A 20,325-nucleotide genomic window follows, 5' to 3' on the forward strand; every position below is an offset into this window, starting at 1 on the left:
CATCTGCGTAGCAGTGGTAGGAGAAACCATGTGCCTTAATGATAGGTCCGAGTGATATAGTGTAGATTGAGAATACGAGGGGTCCAAGCACTGATCCCTGAGGAACACCAGTGGTCAGCTGGTGTGACTTGGACACCTCTCCTCTCCAGGTGGCCTTGAAGGGTCTGTCTGTGAGGTATGACTCAAATCATCCAAGCACAGTTCCTGTGATGCCCAGGTCAGAGAGAGTGGACAAGATAATCTGGTGGTTCACTGTGTCAAAAGCACTAGACAAGTCAAGGAGGATGAGGACATATGATTTGGAGTGAGCGCTCACCAGTTGCAGGGTTTCAGCAACTGACAAGTGGGCAGTCTCTGTTGAGTGTCCTTTTTAAAAGCCAGACTGATGTCTGTCGAGTAGGTTATTCTATGAAAGAAAAGCAGACAACTTGTTGAAAATAACCCTCTCAAGAGTTTTAGCTAGGAAAGGTAGGATAGAGACCTGTCTGTAGTTATCAACTATTATGGGGTTATGTGTTGGGGATGGGATGTGGGAAAAGAGCGGTTGTGGGTGTGTGGTGTAGAGAACTGGCAGCTGATGCTCACTACTTTGTCAGTAAAAAAAAAAACATGGCAAAGTCATCAGCACTCAGAGAAGAAGTGGGAGGAGGCAGTGGCGCAGCCAAGGGTGGGCTGGGATTAGACCCAAACTAGACCCAGGCCCACCCAGAATATTAGAGATTATACTTTGACATCAAATATATATATATATATATATATATATATATATATATATATATATATATATATATATATATATATATCTTATATAGGAATATTGGATTGCTCCAATTCTAATCAACGAAGCTGTTAATGCTGCAAGCGTGTGACTTGCAGATAAGGTAAGGGTTTTTCTTTTTAATTAAAAAAAAAATCTTTGTGTCTCTTCTGTGCTAGCTTTTATACTACTCCAGCTACTCTGAGAACCTGCCAGTGCCATACTGCAGATATTGTTGACTTTTATGTGACAAAATACTTGAGTTCCTCATTTGTATGTCATTTTGGATAAAAGCATCTGCTAAATGACTAAATGTAAATGACTTACACAGCTTCATTCAATGTAAAGGGAGCAATCTGTAGTCATGTTTAGAGCCTGTAAAGAAATACACTTGACTTAACTAGCCAGCTAAACTCGACCTATAAAAACTTACTACTAGTTGGCAAAAATGTAATTCACATACCAGAGATAAGATGTGTGCTTTAGTTGTTAGTACTGCACGTTTCCAGACATCTCACTTCACTGCTGCGGTTCATGCGTCCATTTGTGGTTTCAGAGATCTAAACACTTTAATTTCCATTAGTTTCAGACATCCAGGGAGCATCCAGCCCTAACCCTAACCTTGTTTTGAAGGAGTTTGACAGTCAGAAATGTTCAAGGGACAGAGACATCATTTCCTTAAACTGACTATTAGTTCTTGAAATGGTCTATACATCTCCACTTTCACTTTCTTCTTCTGTTGTTTTTTTTTTTGCCGATTCACATTCTTCGTTCATATCGCCAACTACTGCTGGTCAAAGGTGGAGATTTGTAGTGAAAAAGGACTTATAGCTGTACTACGTAACTTTGTGCTCTCTAGCGACATCTGTGGTTGAAACTTAAAATTGTGAGCAATTTGAGGAAGAATACATTACGTCAGTCGTGTTCTGGCACTGCTCTTCTGGCGGATGAATCTCCCAAGTTGAGCTTACCTGGACATTCACTGTGTGTGATCATGACTGGAGCCAGAGTCATAACGTGCTGTTTTCTTGTTGATATTATGTTATACATTTAAACATTTGAAACAGATATATTACTTGCTTTGATGAAGATAAACAACACTCTTATTTACATATTTGATTGAATTTTACACTTAAATCGCTTTTCTGACACTACACTCAAAGCACTTTTAAAAAAAGAACAGGGGACTCTCTTCAGCCACCACCAGTAGATCTTAATATGATCATTCAAGTGTTTTATCTACTATTAATGTTTGAGTTGTACTACAATTGTCAATTTAAGAGGTTCAACTCGTGATATGGCTGAAATGAGTTCAATAGAAGACTTTAATATTTTTATACTATATTGTCCAGCCTCAGTTACTACAATAGCATGTCTATGCAATGCACACAATAACACCATAAACTAAAAACATAAAACAAGGATTCAATAATGATGGGGACAAAATATACTTTATTAAATGTAAAAATAATTTGCTTAAATATGCAATATAACAATTACATGAAGTCAATTTCAGAAGTCATACATTTTAAACATGTCACAATAACTTAACCAGACAATGTAGATACATTGCGATCGGTTAACACATGAGTAATGTTCAATTCATAAAAGCATGACAAGCAATATAAGATTCAACAACCCTACCAGACAACATATCCAAGCATTATAGCAGGTAAACAACTTAACTAAACGGGTAACAGACAAACATCCATCTAGACTGCAATGATGTCCTGAACTGTGTGTGTTACTGAACTGAGTTGAACAGTAGTTAGTTTCTCCAGTCAGAAAATGAGACAGCCAGCACTTCTTCCTGTGTGTGCGGACATGATGTAATCAGAGTTGGGAGGGTGACTTCTGAAATGTATTCCACTACAGATGACAGAATACATGCTGTAAAATGTAATTTGTAACGTATTCCATTAGATTACTCAAGGTCAGTAACATATTCTAAATACTTTGGATTACTTCTTCAGCACTGGTAGATTTTTTCACTTGTTTTGACTATAAAAACTCTGCCAGTACAGTAAAACAAAATACACATGTTAAAAATACATTCTCTGAAAAACCTAAATATCTTATGCAGTGTTGTTTCTAAAACAAGATAAATCAAACTGATCTTGTTTTAAGGATTTTTAGATATTTTTACAGGAAAACAATACAAAAATTGTTTTCAAGAATACAATTTTTGCCCTAATATCAAAGGTCTTACCAGAAAAAAGAAATTATGATCCAACGTGAATTTTCTTGATAAAAAAATATGATCGTGTCTGGTAACATGTACATGTAAAATGTCTAGAAATAGCATTTTAACTTAGCGTAAAGCTGACAATTAAACAGTAATCAAAATATTTTTTGAATGTAACTGTATTCTAATTACCAATGATTTAAATTGTAACTGTAGTGGAATACAGTTACTTATATTTTGTATTTTAAATACGTAATCCCGTTACATGTATTCTGTTACTCCTCAACCCTGGATGTAATGGCACATGGATGAACATCAGAAACCAGTGATTTTGCGCCAAATCGACCCTGACAGCTCCTAAAATAAATCATTTTTATAGGCTTACCATAGTGAATTGGGGTAAGTACATTGTTTTGAACACTGATTGTTGATGTACTCAATCAATAATGGCAATTTTATCATTTTAACCAAAAAAATCTTACATAGTACAGCACATAGTGCTTTAAATATTGATCTGTTTCTCACCCACACCTATCATATCGCTTCTGAAGACACAGATTTAAACACTGGTGTCGTATAGATTACTTTTATGCTGCTTCATGTGGTTTTTGAAGCTTCAAAGTTCTGGCCACCATTTACTTGCATTAAATTAACCTACAAAGCTGAGATATTCTTCCAAAAATCATAATTTGTGATCTACTGAAGTCAATGACTTTCACAGCACCTTTAAAAAATTCCCTGTAAAAAGTCTTGCAGATAGTAGGAACATCTTGTAATTTAGACAAATAATAATTAAATGATTAAAACATATATTCACTCACACAAGCATCTTTGTGTAATAATGGCTTTTTATAAGCGACCGAAACACAAATGTAAATGTACAGGAATTTCGATGAAAACATACAAAAAATAAATGTGTTCTCATTGTTTCATGAAGTGCATTTTCTGTAGGTTGCAAGCATGCACATGTGTTTAAAAGCAGAAATGTTTTGTTTGAAATATGGATAACGTATTGTCATAAGTTTCCTTTTGAACAAATAAAAACTAAATAATGCTACCTTAGCAACTGCATTTCACTTTACATTTTGTAAATTATGCTTTAATACACATTGAAAATTATATTTGCCATTGTTCATCATAGGATGCAGTGTAGTATTACCTACACCATGGTTTACTTTCAAAGATATTTCTATGTGTAAGATCCATGGAGAATCTAGATAAAGCGAGCAAAAGTACATTTCAATGTAGGGTATAAAACTGTACATTGAAAAATAGTTATGGCACTTTGAAAATCGATATGCCAGCAAATGCTTATGAAGGTGAAATAGCAAATACAATTCATATCTCTTTAGATAAATATAATAACAGGGCTTTGTAGACAAACACTTCTTGAATGTCAGTACATGTTGATGGAACCACAGCTGATAATCCGCACCACATACATCTGATATGGATGGGTGCAAAAAGGCTTGTCAGTTAGGTCTCCTGGTGCAGTGCAAAGAGGAAGCAGCACTGGAGCTGCAAGATTTTGCTCTTAAAATTGCTAGGTGATTGTCCAGTGCTCAAAGGTCATAGTTCATGGTTTCTGTTCATCGGCAAAGTGCCATCACCGTCAGAGTAAACCATCTTGTTCAAAGACAGAAGGAAACAGGGAAAAGTCAAAAGGTGCAAATTTGACACCTGTTCCACTGTAGAATTTGTTCTGAAATTCCACCCTGCAAAAAGACACAAAATTGTAAATGGAAAGATAGACATGGTGGAATAGCTCGATTATTAACAAAAGAAGTATTACTCAGGCTGGGTGAATATATTGATTTTCAGATGCATTGCAATCTTCATTTGATTTACCTTGATATCGATTCTTAAATTCCAAGATCGATCTTCAACTATGCAGTATGCACAACTCTGTAAAATGTGAGTAAATCACTCGCATACAAGACCAAATTTTGCGCTAAAAATGTCTATGATTAGCCACTGGCTGGTAAATCTTCAGATTTTACTTACCAGTGATTGAGTAGTATAGTAGACGTTTAGCACTGAGATCCTTTCACTTAATGTTGAGATTAAAAGTTTGATTTGACTCGTTTAGTGTGTCCAAAGATGGATCCACACCCATTTGTCACTGAATAATGTCTCTTTTTAAACCCTTTCTGTTCTTTACAGTCAGTTGTTGATCAAAAACATAAACATTTAATTCTAATCACGCATAGCACAAATGAGGTAAAGCCATTCATGACCTCTCTTGTTAATATGTGCTCATTTACAGACGTTATTAACAGAACTGCCAGTTTTCTTAAAGAGACAGTTCCAATTTTTAGCATGTGTTCAACAAATCAATGTACATACTTGTAAACAGTACAAAATATGCATGTAGACATTAAACAAGTAACAAAATATAATATATGCAATATATTATATTTATTAATGGAATACATGGATTTGTAAATTTTTTAAAAGTTAAAATGTGACCAAAATGATGGAAAAACTAGTAAAATATAATTAGTGAAATTATTATTTTCGTAATGAACCAAGTCCCCTGTTTAATTAACATCATTATATGCGAGAGAATTTCTTTCATATGTAAGTAGGGATATCAATATTCAGACATTTTCTTAATCGATCAATGTGGAAATTAACGATCAATTAAGCGATTAATTGTTAACGTTAATACCGCAAAACGCATGTGGAGGACTTCAAATAATATTAGTGTATTTCAATACATTTAGGCTATGTTTAGTTCAAATATGTCAATTGTTTAATTACTGTTAATAAATTACTGTTAGTAATAACTTGTAAACAAGACATATAACTCGTTTACAAATTTGATTTCATAAAAATTTCACGTTGTGGATCGCGGGATATTTCGGATCTTTGGACATTTTTTAAAGTTTTTTAATTAAATCATAACACGCTCTGTAAACACAGTAACCTACATAACATACCGTGTGTGCTGGTAAGATGCTGAATGTGCTTTTCCGGTGATCACTGATGCAATTGTAGGTTGGGATGAAACAAGGACACCAGCACATCTACTGTGCTTGTTTTCATGTTGTACTTTAACACACTCCCTGCGTCCGAAACCACGTACTGTCACAGAATGTACTGCATTGGATGAAGGATGCACGTATCTGCCGCCAAAAGGGTTTGTTCTTTTAGGTATGTATGCAAGTATTATGAATAGATTTCAGACATACTTCATCAGGGGACATGGTCATTGATTTCTGACCCGCATAGAAACGTCCTCTCACTTTCAACTGCTTTTATTTTCAGCAAACTTAACATGTGTAAATATTTGTATGAACATAAAAAGATTCAACAACTAAGACATAAACTGAACAAGTTTCACAGACATGTGACTAACTGTGAATAACACAGAATAATGTGTCCCTGAACAAAGGGGGGGGTCAAAATCAAAAGTAACAGTCAGTATCTGGTGTGGCCACCAGCTGCATTAAGTACTGCAGTGCATCTCCTCCTCATGGACTGCACCAGATTTTGGCACTTGCAAGTTCCCAGACATTTCTGGAGGGAATGGCCCTAGCCCTCACCCTCTGATCCAACAGTTCCCAGACGTGCTCAATGGGATTGAGATCCGGGCTCTTCGCTGGCCATGACAGAACACTGTGTGAAGGACTCCACAAACAGAAGGGAAGGAGGACACAGGAAGCGGGTTTTTACAGACTCAGGTAAGGCTTTTAATTGGCCACTTCAATGCTTTACAGCTTCACAAACTCAACAGTCTCAGAGGCACATAGGCACTCAAACTCATTAGCTTCACATACGTAAACACATTAGCTTCACAAACATAAACACATCAGCTTCCACGAGCACTGTCTGGCTCCCTTGAGCCAGACTCTCTCTGCCTCTCTGCTGGTTGCGTGGCCATTTATATGCCACTCTCCCCATGCTCAATGGAATTAGAGACAGGTGTTAGACATAATATAGCTCAGGTGTAAGTGCCCTTACCACATTCTCTCTCTGGACGGATGCTCGACCAGCCCCCGCTGCCACATATCCCCACCGCCCGACTCAGGCTGGGGCCATCCGGCCTGTCTACCACTCCCCCCCATTTCTGGAAAGGAAGTCGGCGGAAAGTCATCTAAATAGGCAGCGGCGTAAGCCGAATGCGGTCTGAGGATTCAGTCCATGAGGCGCTGAAACGTAGCCGGAGCCCCAAACAAACCGAACGGAAGCGTCTGTGGGATTCCTCTATTACCCCCATATCGAGCATTGCATCCAATTCTTCCCGAACTATTTTCTTTTTGTGCTCGGGCAATCAGTAGGGATGGCTACGTACCACCACCCCTGGCTCGATCTCGATGTGGTGCTGAATGAGGTTCGTAAGACCCAGTAGAGGGGAAAACACGTCTGCAAATTCCTGTTGCAACTTGGCAACCTCAGCGAGTTGATACGGTGAGAGGTGGTCTCCACAAGTGACCGGGGTGATATGTTTGTGTTTTGTATTCACCTCCGGCCCGAGCTATGCCCTCTCCGGAACTACCATAGCCAACGTCACAGGGACCGCCTCCCTCCACAATTTCAGGAGGTTGTGGTGATATATTTGATGTGCGCCCCCTCTATCAGTTCGCTTTACATCATAATCGAAATCCCCCACTCATCGTGTGACCTCAAAGGGTCCTTGCCACTTGGCGAGTAATTTGGAGCTCGATGTGGGGAGTAATAAAAGTGCCTTATCTCCCGGTGCAAATTCCAGCAGCCGAGTTCCCATTATACAGTCGGGTCTGTCATTCTTGAGCTTGGAGCAAATTCTCCTGTGTTAGTTGCCCTAAGGTGTGGAGTTTTGCTCTAAGATCAAGAACTTATTGAATTTCATTCTTACCGGCTGAAGGTCCCTCCTCCCAAGCTTTGCGTATGACATCACGCACGCCGTGCGGGCGCTGCCCATACAGCAGCTTGAATGGGGAAAACCCAGTGGAGGCTTGTGGGACCTCTCGTACTGCGAATAACAGGGGATCGAGCCATTTGTCCCGATTTCTAGCATTCTCGTGCACGAACTTACGAATCATGTTTTTAAGGGTTTTATTAAATCGCTCCACCAGGCCATCTGTTTGTGGATGGTAAACGCTGGTGCGAATTGACTTAACGGCCAATAATTCGTAAAGTTCGCGTAGTGTCCGTGGCATAAAGGTTGTGCCCTGATCGGTGAGGATTTCTTTCGGAATCCCCACCCGGGAGATTATTTTGAAGAGTGCCTCCGCAACACTACGTGCAGAGATGCTGCGTAGAGGCACTGCTTCCGGATATCGCGTTGCATATTCCACTAGGACTAATACAAAGCGATGTCCACGTGTTGACCGCTCTAATGGCCTGATGAGATCCATGCCAATTCTCTTGAAGGGGACCTCGATCAGTGGAAGGGTGCGCAATTGCGCTTTTGGGGTGAACGGTGGATTCACCAGCTGACATTCGCGGCATGCTGCACACCACCTGCGAACACCAGGCGGCTCCGCGTTATTAAGAGCTGGGTTGTATCTTCCTTTTTTTAAGCGTCCTGCGTCACTCTATACAACCGCTCGTTTATAATTGCAAAATAGGGATATGAAAGTGCAACACTTGGCCGGAGTTGTTGACCATCGATCACTCTCACTTGGTCGAAGGCGTGCTTGAGGGTTGGTGAGTACCCCTCTTGACACTTATTGATATCCGTTACGCTCCGGCCCGGTCGAGGGGCAGCCTGCGGAGTGTCGGGGATGGACTTCTTCAGGTCCTCATAAGCCAGGAGGTTAGCCGCCGGCAGTTGTTGAGCAGCAAGCTAGGCTTCCCCAGACAGCAACGGGAGGAGCCTGGCTGCCCACTGGTCACGCGACCAGCCCCAGATCTCCGTGGTTCACTCGAAAAGATCGAGGAAGTCTTCTGGGTCGTCTTCCGCCTCCATCTTCAAGAGCGTGGGTGGGGGAGGGGGGTTGTGGTTGTCTGGGGTCACGGCCGGGGCTCTCTCCTGGCTGAGGAGGCTCCGGATTGCATGCCGACCCTCTGCTTGAGCTCGTAGGATCTCGTAGAACCAGCGATCTTGGTCTTGGCGAATCTCAAGCAGGGATTGTTGGTGGGACTGGTGTAGGTCGGCGAGGGACTGGAGGATCTCTGCCAACTGCGAGGACTCCATGGGGCATACTTCCTCCAACTTCAATCCCGGGTTGCGGCACCAGTGTGAAGGACTCCACAAACAGAAGGGAAGGAGGACACAGGGATGTGGGTTTTTCCAGACTCAGGTAAGGCTTTTAATTGGCCATTTCAATGCTTTACAGCTACACAAACTCAACAATCTCAGTGGCACATAGGCACTCAAACTCATTAGCTTCACGAACGGAAACACAGTAGCTTCACAAACATAAACACATCAGCTTCCACGAGCACTGTAGGCTCCCTTGTGCCAGACTCTCTCTGCTGGTGGCTTGGCCGTTTATATGCCGCTCTCCCCATGCTCACTTGAATTAGAGACAGGTGTTAGACATAATCTAGCTCAGGTGTCAGCACCCTTACCGCTTTCTCTCTCTCCGGACAGACGCTCGACTACACCCCCGCTGCCACACACTGACATTCCTGTCTTGCAGGAAATCAGGCACAGAACGAGCAGTATGGCTGTTGGCATTGTCATGCTGGAGGGTCATGTCAGTATGAGCCTGCAGGAAGGGTACCACATGAGGCAGGAGGATGTCTTCCCTGTAACGCACAACATTGAGATTGCCTGCAATAACAACAAGCTCAGTCCGATGATGCTGTGACACACTGCCCCAGACCATGACGGACCCTCCACCTCCAAATCGATCACGCTCCAGAGTACAGGACTTGGTGTAACACTCATTCCTTCGACGATAAACGCGAGTCCGACCATCACCCCTGGTGAGACAAAACTGCAACACTTTTTGCCAGTCCTATCTGGTCCAGCGAAGGTGGGTTTGTGCCCATAGGCAACATTGTTGTCAGTGATGTCTGGTAAGGACCTGCCTTACAACAGGCCTACAAGTCCTCAGTCCATCCTCTCTCAGCCTATTGCGGACAGTCTGAGCACTGATGGAGGGACTGTGCATTCCTGGTGTAATTCGGGCAGTTGCTGTTGCCATCCTGTACCTGTCCCGCAGGTGTGATATTTGGATGTACTGATCCTGTGCAGGTGTTGTTACACATGGTCTGCCACTGCAAGGATGATCAGCTGTCCTGTCTCCCTGTAGCGCTGTCTTAGGCATCTCACTGTACGGACATTGCAATTTATTGCCCTGGCCACATCTGCAGTCCTCATGCCTCCATGCAGTATGCCTAAGGCACGTTCACGCAGATGAGCAGGGACCCTGGGCATGTTTCTTTTGGTGTTTTTCAGAGTCAGTAGAAAGATCTCTTTAGTGTCCTAAGTTTTTATAACTGTGACCTTAATTGCCTACCGTCTGTAAGCTGTTAGTGTCTTAATGACCGTTCCACAGGTGCATGTTCATGAATTATTTATGGTTCATTGAACAAACATGGAAAACATTGTTTAAACCCTTTACAATAAAGATCTGTAAAGTTACTTGGATTTTTACAAAATTATCTTTAAAATACATTGTCCTGAAAAAGGGACGCTTCTTTTTTTGCTGAGTTTATATGACATAAGAACAACAACTGTGAAAATTATCTGCTCTGGTTTTGTTAAAAAAGCTCATTTTAAGAGCAAGGAACAATTATCTTGGTAGATGTAGCACTTAAAGTTGAGAAGAGCTGTCTGACTCGCGGTTCACTGCCGTTCTTTTAAATCCAGCGCTTTGAATACGACGTTGCCTCAGCTCCCAGAGGGATTATGGGATCGTTAAGTGTCCGGTTGATCCACACTTCAGAATCTTAATAATAATAATTCCTTACATTTATATAACACTTTTCTAGGCACTCAAAGCACTTTACATAGTATAGGGGGAATCTCCTCAACCACCACCAGTGTGCAGCATCCACCTGGATGATGCAACGACAGCCATAGTGCGCCAATACGCTCACCATACACCAGCTGTTGGTGTAGAGGAGAGTAGAGTGATGTAGCCAATTCAGGGATGGAGATTATTAGGAGGCCAAGATAGATAGGGGCCCAATGGGGGGAATTTTGGCAGGACACCGGGGTTATACCCCTACACTTTACAAGAAGTGCCCTGGGATTTTTAAAGACCACAGAGAGTCAGGACCTCAATTTAAGGTTTAAACCGAAAGACGGTGCTTTTTTACAGTATAGTGTTCCTATCACTATACTGGGGCATTAGGACCCACACAGACCGCAGGGTGAGCACCCCCTGCTGGCCTCCCTAATACCACTTCCAGCAGCAACCTTGGTTTTCCCCAGGTGGTCTCCCATCCAGGTACTGGCCAGGCTCAACCCTGCTTAGCTTTAGTGGGCAACCAGGCAAGAACTGCAGGGTGATATGGCTGCTATTTTGCCGGAATTAGCAGGTCATCTGGGTATTTCTTGCTTACTGCTTCATGAATACTGTGGATTCAGACATACTACTCCACTGGCATACTACTATATAGTAGAGAAGTATGGATATTCGGATGCAGCTACTATCACGGTGTATGCAGAAAACACTATTTTAATTTATAGAGAAACGCTCCAACACTGATTACACTGGCTGTGTCTCATTTGGAAGGCTGCATCCTCCGGAGGGCGCATTTGTCGGCCGCATGTCATCGAGGCTGTCTCGTTTCAGAAAAGCGAGCAGGACACTTCGAATGCAGCCTTCAAATGCGACCTTCTTTCATGGGAATTCGGAGGGTGCATGAGGTGTATGTAACTCTTTGCTTCAACGGAAATGTCTAAAAACAAATAACACCAATTTGCCCATAAATATGATGTTCAAATGCAAGTAATGTTAATTTCCAAGTTGAAGTACCCCAGTAGATGGGTGCAGAGTATATAATATGTATAATTATATTAATATATAAATAAAATAAAGTATTAGACTAAAAGTACACCTGTAAAATCAATTTTCTTTTCTCTTTACATCATTATAACTCTCCTAAAATTTCTCACTCAAAGTGCTCGCACCATGTTACGTTCCGAAGGTGGTCTCGTTTAAAGAGACTTGTTTAAAGGAGGACGCTCGGTATACTGCAGCCTTCAAAGGACGCGTCCTACTTAGCACGCAGCCTTCGAAACGAGACACAGCCATTGAGCCCGCTTCATCTTCATCTATGCCCTTCTTCTTCTCTGATGCAGACAAGACATGACGTGCAGCGTGCAAGCGCCCTCTAGTGGCAGATGACTGTATAGACAGCCTTATCAAAGTCTGCTGGCTTGGTTACCAAATGCATTTGTCCTGAAATTAATGAATCAACAATTGATAAGCTTTATCGATCAAATTATTAATGACGATTAATCGATTATTGATTAATCATTAACATCCCAATATGTAAGTAAAATGGACATTACAATTGAAATATACACATATGAATCGATATTGAATAAGAATCAAATTGAATCGAGAGCTTGTGAATTGAAAATCTGTATCAATACCCAGCCCTTAGTGTTACTTAAAGAAAAAATACTGGAAGTCAGCAAGTCTTTTTCTTCTTCCGAAGTGAATCTAGATGCATTTCTGAAGCTCACCAATGCAGACGCAGAGCGTGGAGGAAAGCAGACAGTCCCTCCATAACCAGAAGAATGGAGACGGTGAGCAGGGCAAAGACACTAAACACAGGCACAAGGAAAAGCACGCCCAGTCTGGAGCTCACCCTCAGCCCCACTCGCATTACCATCACCCACAATACCTCTGACAGCTCTGGAATATCACAAAACAAATACATATGCAAAATGCGTTTAGAAAAGAGTGCACACATTTATGCGCCTGATGTGATATTTAGACACTTTTTGTATGTGTAAACAGACACTCACGAGCATGGGCAAGGCTTAGGGCCCAGAGACGCAGATAGGAGGCTGTGTTGGAGATGCAGCCCAAACAGTACTCTATAGTATGAATTGCTTGATGTAAGAAGATGTCCCCAAAATCAAACTGCCAGAGAACAAGGGCATGAGGGAAAGTCACAGAGAAAGCTATTGACATTATTACAGTGAACGAAAAGTTAGTGTAGTGTACTTGTATTTGTGAGGAAAATGGGTAAACTTTAACCTCCTGAGGTCCTCCCGAGTCACTTAGTCCCTCTTCTTCATCATGCACGACAGATGACAGATCTTCCTCACTCACACGCCGAACTCTCTGGTAGCCCTACACACAGTGACATGACATAGTGTATTTGCCTCTCCTTAATCAGCACATCATACATCAGCATTTACAGTGGCCCAGAAAAGTAGGCTCTTTGGACACAAGCACACTTAAAGTGCACTCAGTATTTTTTGTGCATGTCATCTTGGATATACACTGACAAATAGTGGTGTGGATGCAGTATCATTCAAATGCAATAGTTTTTAGTTATCAGTGTCATTGTAGAAATTCACTGTTCAGTCAGCCATGATTAATTTAACCCATGAGTTAAAGTGTGCAATAACAGGACAGTTACTGATATTGAACAAGTAGTATTCAGCTGGTCACGTGATTCTAACATGGTCACCCCCATGAGGAGACCCTCTCCATGTAGAATAAAACTGCTTTTATTAGGTTATTGATATGACTAGAGCCTTCATCTCATGTGAAGTTGAGTGCTCATGATTTTATACATTTGTTTCAAAAGTACTTTTAATTTCTTTAAAAGTAAATATTTTTGAGGAAAAATGTTACCTTTAAAATGTATGAGTTTCATTCCATTTGATGCTAGAGCTTTTCTCAGAACTAACTTTTTTGATCCATTTTTGCAATGACCTTAACCATGAGGTGTGAAAATGATTTTAGTGGAAGTTATGAAGTCAGTTCTCCTCAAATTCACACAGGTGTCCCAGCAGAGAAACTACAGGTGTAGTTTATCACTTAACTATAAACATGTCCCACTAACATCTGTCCAAATACTTTTTCGCCATCATTTTAAACAGTGTGTCTATTGTTTTATCATTTAACACATTTTTAAGTGTGGCTTAAGTGTTCAAATACTTTTTTGGGCCTGCTGTACATTAGATGCATATACACAAAACAATAAATAGGAACATGACATATATACTGTAGATGACATACTGTATGAGTGAAACTCATAACAACATGCGACTATTGGCAAAAATCAACAGCAATAGTTTTTTTTTCCCAACCCTCCATGTAGCCAAAACCCTTCATCTGGTGAATATATAGGCTATAAAAAGCTTAATTTGGTTTATATCTACATATAGGGCACTGTAACAGAGCCAAGACTCAGTGACGATTACCGTTTATGGACTTATTCATGATTATTAATGCAAAATGTTATATATATATATATTAAAAAAAAGACACATGACAATTGACAAGCGGTCGCTGATGATCTGCTGTTGATGAATTACTGCTCATACAGTATTTGTTAACCCATATAACAATATTTACTTCATAGTGATTCTATTGTAATACATTTGATGATTGTAAGAGTACATGTTTTGTTTCCCTAGTGTGTTTGTGTGAGCTAAAAGCACAGACATTTCAAAATAAGAATCCCTTGTGTATTTCAGGCTTATTCATTATTAAAAGTCCTGCATTATGCACCATATTTTAATTTTTTCTGGTTATTATTGGAATTTTGCTTGCACAGCAAACACACATTTGGGATTTTACTCATTTTGGACTCTTGCAGCCTCTATGTCTGTGCCCGTCACAAAAAAAAAAAAAAAAAGACTAAAGAAAACTTTTTAACATTCAAAATCAGATAAAAAAAAAAAAAAAAAAAAACAATCGGCCGATTAATCAGTTATCTGCATTTTCCACCATCTCAGTTATCGGTATCGGCAAAATCCACTATTGGTCCGCCTCTAAAAATGAACCAGACATGTTCTTGAAAGGTTTTGTAAGATTCGTCTGGCTGATGAACTAGTAGGACCAAATACGCAGTCTAACATCTAATATCATGACATCAGATAAACATACAGTACATACACAAAAACACAGACACACCCTGTGGACCCCCAGGCTCTTCCCTCCACGATTCAGCCAGTAGAGGTAAAGAGGTTTCCCCAGCAACAACACTGGAACCGACAGCAGGGCCACCACCACCAAAAACACCTGCAGCCCCATCTGTTACAGGATTAACACACAGACACAGATATCAGGTAGACTGAACCATGTTCTCACACATATCTGCACCGACTAGGAATGGGTCATGATGGTTGACTAATCCAGTGTTTCCCAACTCTGGTCCTGGTGAACCTCCACCTCTGCAAATTTTGGATGGAACTCATGTGCTAATGAGTCAAACACATTACAACCATACTCATTACACATTCAGTCATACATATTCAGAATCAGATCTTTGGTCTTTGGCCATTGCTTTGCTTATCACACTGTTTTCAATCCATTTAGCAGCGCACTCTCGAAGGCCACGTCCAAACTAACACATCAATTTTGCTGATCCACACTGGAATGTTTATGCCTCTCATCCACACTGGAATGGCTTTTTCCTCTGCTGAAAATGGAGACTTTTGGAAACGCTCTCCATAACCTTTGGAAAACGATGACGTTAGGAAACTGAAAATGAAGGTTTAAAACTGAAACAGATTGGTGTGGACGTGGCACAACTGTTTCTGAACGCAAGTATGCGTCTCATGTAAACGCCCACTAAGGAACGTATTTAATGGGGTCAGGTGGACCTGCCTGTCTCCATTTTTAGTGGAGGAAAATGCCGTTCCAGTGTGGATGAGAGGCATAAACTAAAGATAGACAGATTTTGGTTTTCAATGACCAATACAATACTGACTATTTCTGTGTTTAAGTGTCCAATAACCAACATAGAAAACAGATTTTTTAATTCTTGTTTTATTTCTGCTTTGGGTGAACTATCACTTTAATTAATATTTAAAATGAAAAGTCTTTATCGTTAAACACGATATTAAAAGGACCTATAACTGATTAAGTGGAAAAGTGTAAATATCGGTAAAAAAATATCGGTAAAATTGATTATTGTTCTATCTCTAGTTTAAACATGGCAAAATAAATCTGAAACCAGCCTAATGGGCCATTCAGACCGAACAGGTTCTTGCGGTAAAAAAAACAAAAACATGACGCAGTGCAACGAATGGAACAGAATGTAGGTGTCTCAAGGCGCTTTTTTAAAAAGTTATTTTGAAGGAATATTCCGGGTTCAATACAAGTTAAGCTCAATCGACAGCATTTGTGGCATAATGGTGATTAACACTAAAAAATCTGGGTTATGGGGCGGTCAAGCTACACGTCGAGCTCCATTCACTCCCATTCAAAAGCATCCGAATGCGGGAGGTCAGAAACACTAGCTCATGCAAAGAAATTTTCATTGCGTTGTCCGTAAAAAAATGTGCATGCTCAAAGCTTAGAGTGACTGTTTACAGTGAGGCACTTACAATAGAAGTGAATGGGGGCCAACACGTAAACATTAAAAAAAGAAACATTTCAAAAATATAGTCACAAGGCTTAAACCATATGCATGTTAAGATGATTTTAGTGTGATAATCGCTAACTAAAATTTTCTGTGTAAATTCAACTTTACACATGTTTTATAAGAACTAATGTTAGTGCTTTTATAAAGTTATAAGCTTTATATGTCTGCCTTTTAACCCTCCAAATATTTGCCCCATTCACTTCCATTATAGTGCCTTACTGTAACCTCAATTTTAACTTTTTTTGTGGTAATCAATATTATGCCACAAATGCTGTCCATTGAACTTAACTTGTATTGAACCCAGAATATTCCTTTTCCATCTTAAAAATATGCTAGACGTGGGGCCTGGGTAGCTCAGCGAGTATTGACATTGGTCCAAGATGTGCTGAGTGACTCCAGCCAGGTCTCCGAAGCAACCAAATTAGCCCAGTTGATAGGGAGGGTAGAGTCACATGGGGTAACCTCCTTGTGGTCGCGATTAGTGGTTCTTGCTCTAAATGGGGTGCACGGTAAGTCGTGCTTGGATCGCGGAGAGTAGTATGAGCCTCCACATGCAAAGTCTCCACGGTGTCATGAACAACGCACCACGTGATAAGATGCACGGATTGACTGTCTCAGAAGCAGAGGCAACTGAGACTTGTCCTCCACCACCCGGATTGAGGTGAGTAACCGCGCCACCAGGAGGACCTACTAAGTAGTGGGATTTACAAACATTCTAAATCGTGTATGTCTCAAAAACATCTCCTGAATGTCTTATTGACATCAGAGAGGAAAAGTTTCATAGACATATTGCAGATGAGCAAACACCCTATTTGTAAACACACAAATCAAAAATAGACATCTGGGTGATGTACGTGTGCTATCAGGGTTATTATGCTGACTTTCAATTAGTCAACTTGTCATTCATTCAACCAACTGACTTAAAAATTTGTACTTTTCCAGACAAACCCACAATCACACACACACACACACACACCTGCCTGGGGTACAGGGGTGTAGCGGCATTCTCCTGCATGAGGAACATGTCGATAAAGTGGATGAGAATGCTTGGAGCCAGATGAGAGTCTTGCGCTGAGAACGCCAGCCATTTGTAAAAGATCATGAAGACCAAATACCCAAAGAGACAAAGCAAAAAGAGCAGCTCAGGTAGAAAGAGAAGATAGATCTTAAACTTCTGTCTGAAATGCCTGTAAATATAATGAGAGGAAAAGAGCAGAGAGGCACAAGCTTATATAGCAGGTATAAAAAGTATTTCAGCATTCTGTTTGGAAAAACTGCCTTAACATGTTGCATAATATACATTGGCGGCCAAAAGTTTGGAATAATGTACAGATTTTGCTGTTTCGGAAGGAAATTGGTACTTTAATTCACCAAAGTGGCATTCATCTGATCACAAAGTATAGTCAGGACATTACTGATGTAAAAAACAGCACCATCACTATTTGAAAAAAGTCATTTTTGATCAAATCTAGACAGGCCCCATTTCCAGCAGCCATCACTCCAACACCTTATCCTTGAGTAATCATGCTAAATTGCTAATTTGGTACTAGAAAATCACTTGCCATTATATCAAACACAGTTGAAAGCTATTTGGTTCGTTAAATGAAGCTTAACATTGTCTTTGTGTTTGTTTTTGAGTTGCCACAGTTTGCAATAGACTGGCATGTCTTAAGGTTAATATTAGGACAAAAATGGCAAAAAAGAAACAGCTTTCTCTAGAAACTCGTCAGTCAATCATTGTTTTGTGGAATGAAGGCTATACAATGCTCGAAATTGCCCAAAAAACTTAAGATTTCATACAAAGGTGTAGACTACAGTCTTCAAAGACAAAGGACAACTGGCTCTAACAAGGACAGAAAGAGATGTGGAAGGCTAGATGTACAACTAAACAAGAGGATAAATACATCAGAGTCTCTGGTTTGAGAAACAGACGCCTCACATGTCCTCAGCTGACAGCTTCATTGAATTCTACCCGCTCAACACCAGTTTCATGTACAACAGTAAAGAGAAGGCTCAGGGGTGCAGGCCTTATGGGAAGAATTGCAAAGAAAAAGCCACTTTTGAAACAGAAAAACAAAAAGAAAAGGTTAGAGTGGGCAACAGACATTGGACAACAGATAATTGGAAAACAGTGTTATGGATTGTGGAGGTGAGGGTGTGGTCAAGCGCCCATCTGGGGAGAGGGACAGCGGTAAGGACATCCACCTGAGATGAATTGTGACTAATTACCATTTCCATGTTCACAGTGAGAGTCGGGGGAGATAAAAGACGGCCCAGTCCACCGAAAGAGAGAGACAGCCCGGCTGAGAAGTTGTGTCTGTGTGTTTGAATTGAAGCTTCACCGTTGCACTTTAAGCGAACGTGTTTATTTTCTGTTAATAAAATTGACATTCCTGAGTTGGAATCGCCGTTTCCCGCTTCCTACTTTTGACCCAAATACGAACTTCTGCTACATGGATCTTAATCCCATCGAGCTTTTGTGGTATCAGCTAGACTGTAAGGTGCGTGAGAAGTGCCAGACAAGACAGCCACATCTATGGCAAGTGCTACAGGAAGTGTGGGGTGAAATGTCACCTGAGTATCTGGACAAACTGACAGCTAGAATGCCAAAGATCTGCAAAGCTGTCATTGCTGCATGTGGAGGATTTTTTATTAGAACTCTTTGAAGTAGTTTAAGTAAAGATCTGAAAGTTTTTTTTCAAATTGTAATAGTAATTTTTCATGTTATTAATGTCCTGACTATACATTGTGATCAGTTGAATGCCACTTTGGTGAAAAGTACCAATTTCTTTCCATAAGAGCAAAATCTGTATATTATTCCAAACTTTTGGCCACCAGTGTATGTATTTCAGAGTCAGAACGAAACTTAAATCGTTATTAACTGAAAACCGCACCAGGTTTAAAGGCATCGACGGCAAATGTCAATAGTTTTCATGTGTCTTGAAACTGATGCGGCAAGTTCAAATAATACATGCAGATTTTTGGTGAATAATGTTTGGGTTGTGCGCATTACAATACCTAATTAATATTCATGAGCCAGGCTGATAAAGTTTATTAAAGGCCCCCCACTTTTCAGCATTTATCGAAAACTACAAAAACATCAAGTACAAATACTTATAACAGCAATACAACAAGAGCTCACTCACAAGTGGTTGAAGACACTGAGCACCACCCCAAAGCTCATGTGAATGACTCCAATGATCACAGACATCTTCATTTTGTAGGAGTTGAGGAAGGTCAGGCGATTCACGGCCATGTTCCAGATCTACAGGCCAATAAACCATAACTAATTAGAGCTCTGTAAATTACACTGAGCCTTAATGTCTTTTTTTTCAGGATGTAGCTGCCATCCAAAGAAGTGTGCTTTATACAGGTGCATCTCAATAAATTAGAATGTCGTGGAAAAGTTCATTTACTTCAGTAATTCAACTCAAATTGTGAAACTCGTGTATTAAATAAATTCAGTGCACACAGACTGAAGTAGTTTAAGTCTTTGGTTCTTTTAATTGTGATGATTTTGGCTCACATTTAACAAAAACCCACCAATTCACTATCTCAAAAAATTAGAATACATCATAAGACCAATAAAAAAAAACATTTTTAGTGAATTGTTGGCCTTCTGGAAAGTATGTTCATTTACTGTATATGTACTCAATACTTGGTAGGGGCTCCTTTTGCTTTAATTACTGCCTCAATTCAGCGTGGCATGGAGGTGATCAGTTTGTGGCACTGCTGAGGTGGTATGGAAGCCCAGGTTTCTTTGACAGTGGCCTTCAGCTCATCTGCATTTTTTGGTCTCTTGTTTCTCATTTTCCTCTTGACAATACCCCATAGATTCTCTATGGGGTTCAGGTCTGGTGAGTTTGCTGGCCAGTCAAGCACACCAACACCGTGGTCATTTAACCAACTTTTGGTGCTTTTGGCAGTGTGGGCA

The 20,325-nt window shown here is 40.5% G+C and overlaps 2 protein-coding genes across 4 annotated transcripts in view; one reads left to right on the forward strand and one right to left on the reverse strand.

The window, feature by feature from the left end:
* Positions 1-20,325, forward strand: part of LOC127432784 (14-3-3 protein gamma-like) — a 678,408-nt gene that overhangs the window by 620,114 nt on the left and 37,969 nt on the right. The window lies entirely within an intron of this gene.
* LOC127432739 (V-type proton ATPase 116 kDa subunit a 2-like) overlaps positions 2,197-20,325 on the reverse strand; it is a 38,022-nt gene continuing 19,893 nt past the window's right edge. For 2 of the 3 annotated variants that reach the window (XM_051684127.1, XM_051684126.1), the window contains 7 exons: positions 19,538-19,656; positions 17,368-17,578; positions 14,918-15,055; positions 13,043-13,138; positions 12,808-12,925; positions 12,523-12,694; positions 2,197-4,657 (listed from right to left, as the gene is read on the reverse strand). In XM_051684127.1, coding sequence (XP_051540087.1) covers positions 4,555-4,657; positions 12,523-12,694; positions 12,808-12,925; positions 13,043-13,138; positions 14,918-15,055; positions 17,368-17,578; positions 19,538-19,656 — 957 coding nt within the window. In that variant the 3' untranslated portion in view covers positions 2,197-4,554. The remainder of the gene's footprint in view (positions 4,658-12,522; positions 12,695-12,807; positions 12,926-13,042; positions 13,139-14,917; positions 15,056-17,367; positions 17,579-19,537; positions 19,657-20,325) is intronic. The other variant, XM_051684128.1, reaches the window with a different exon arrangement.

This window comes from Myxocyprinus asiaticus, chromosome 42 (genome assembly GCF_019703515.2).
Source record: "Myxocyprinus asiaticus isolate MX2 ecotype Aquarium Trade chromosome 42, UBuf_Myxa_2, whole genome shotgun sequence".
Lineage (NCBI taxonomy): Eukaryota > Metazoa > Chordata > Actinopteri > Cypriniformes > Catostomidae > Myxocyprinus > Myxocyprinus asiaticus.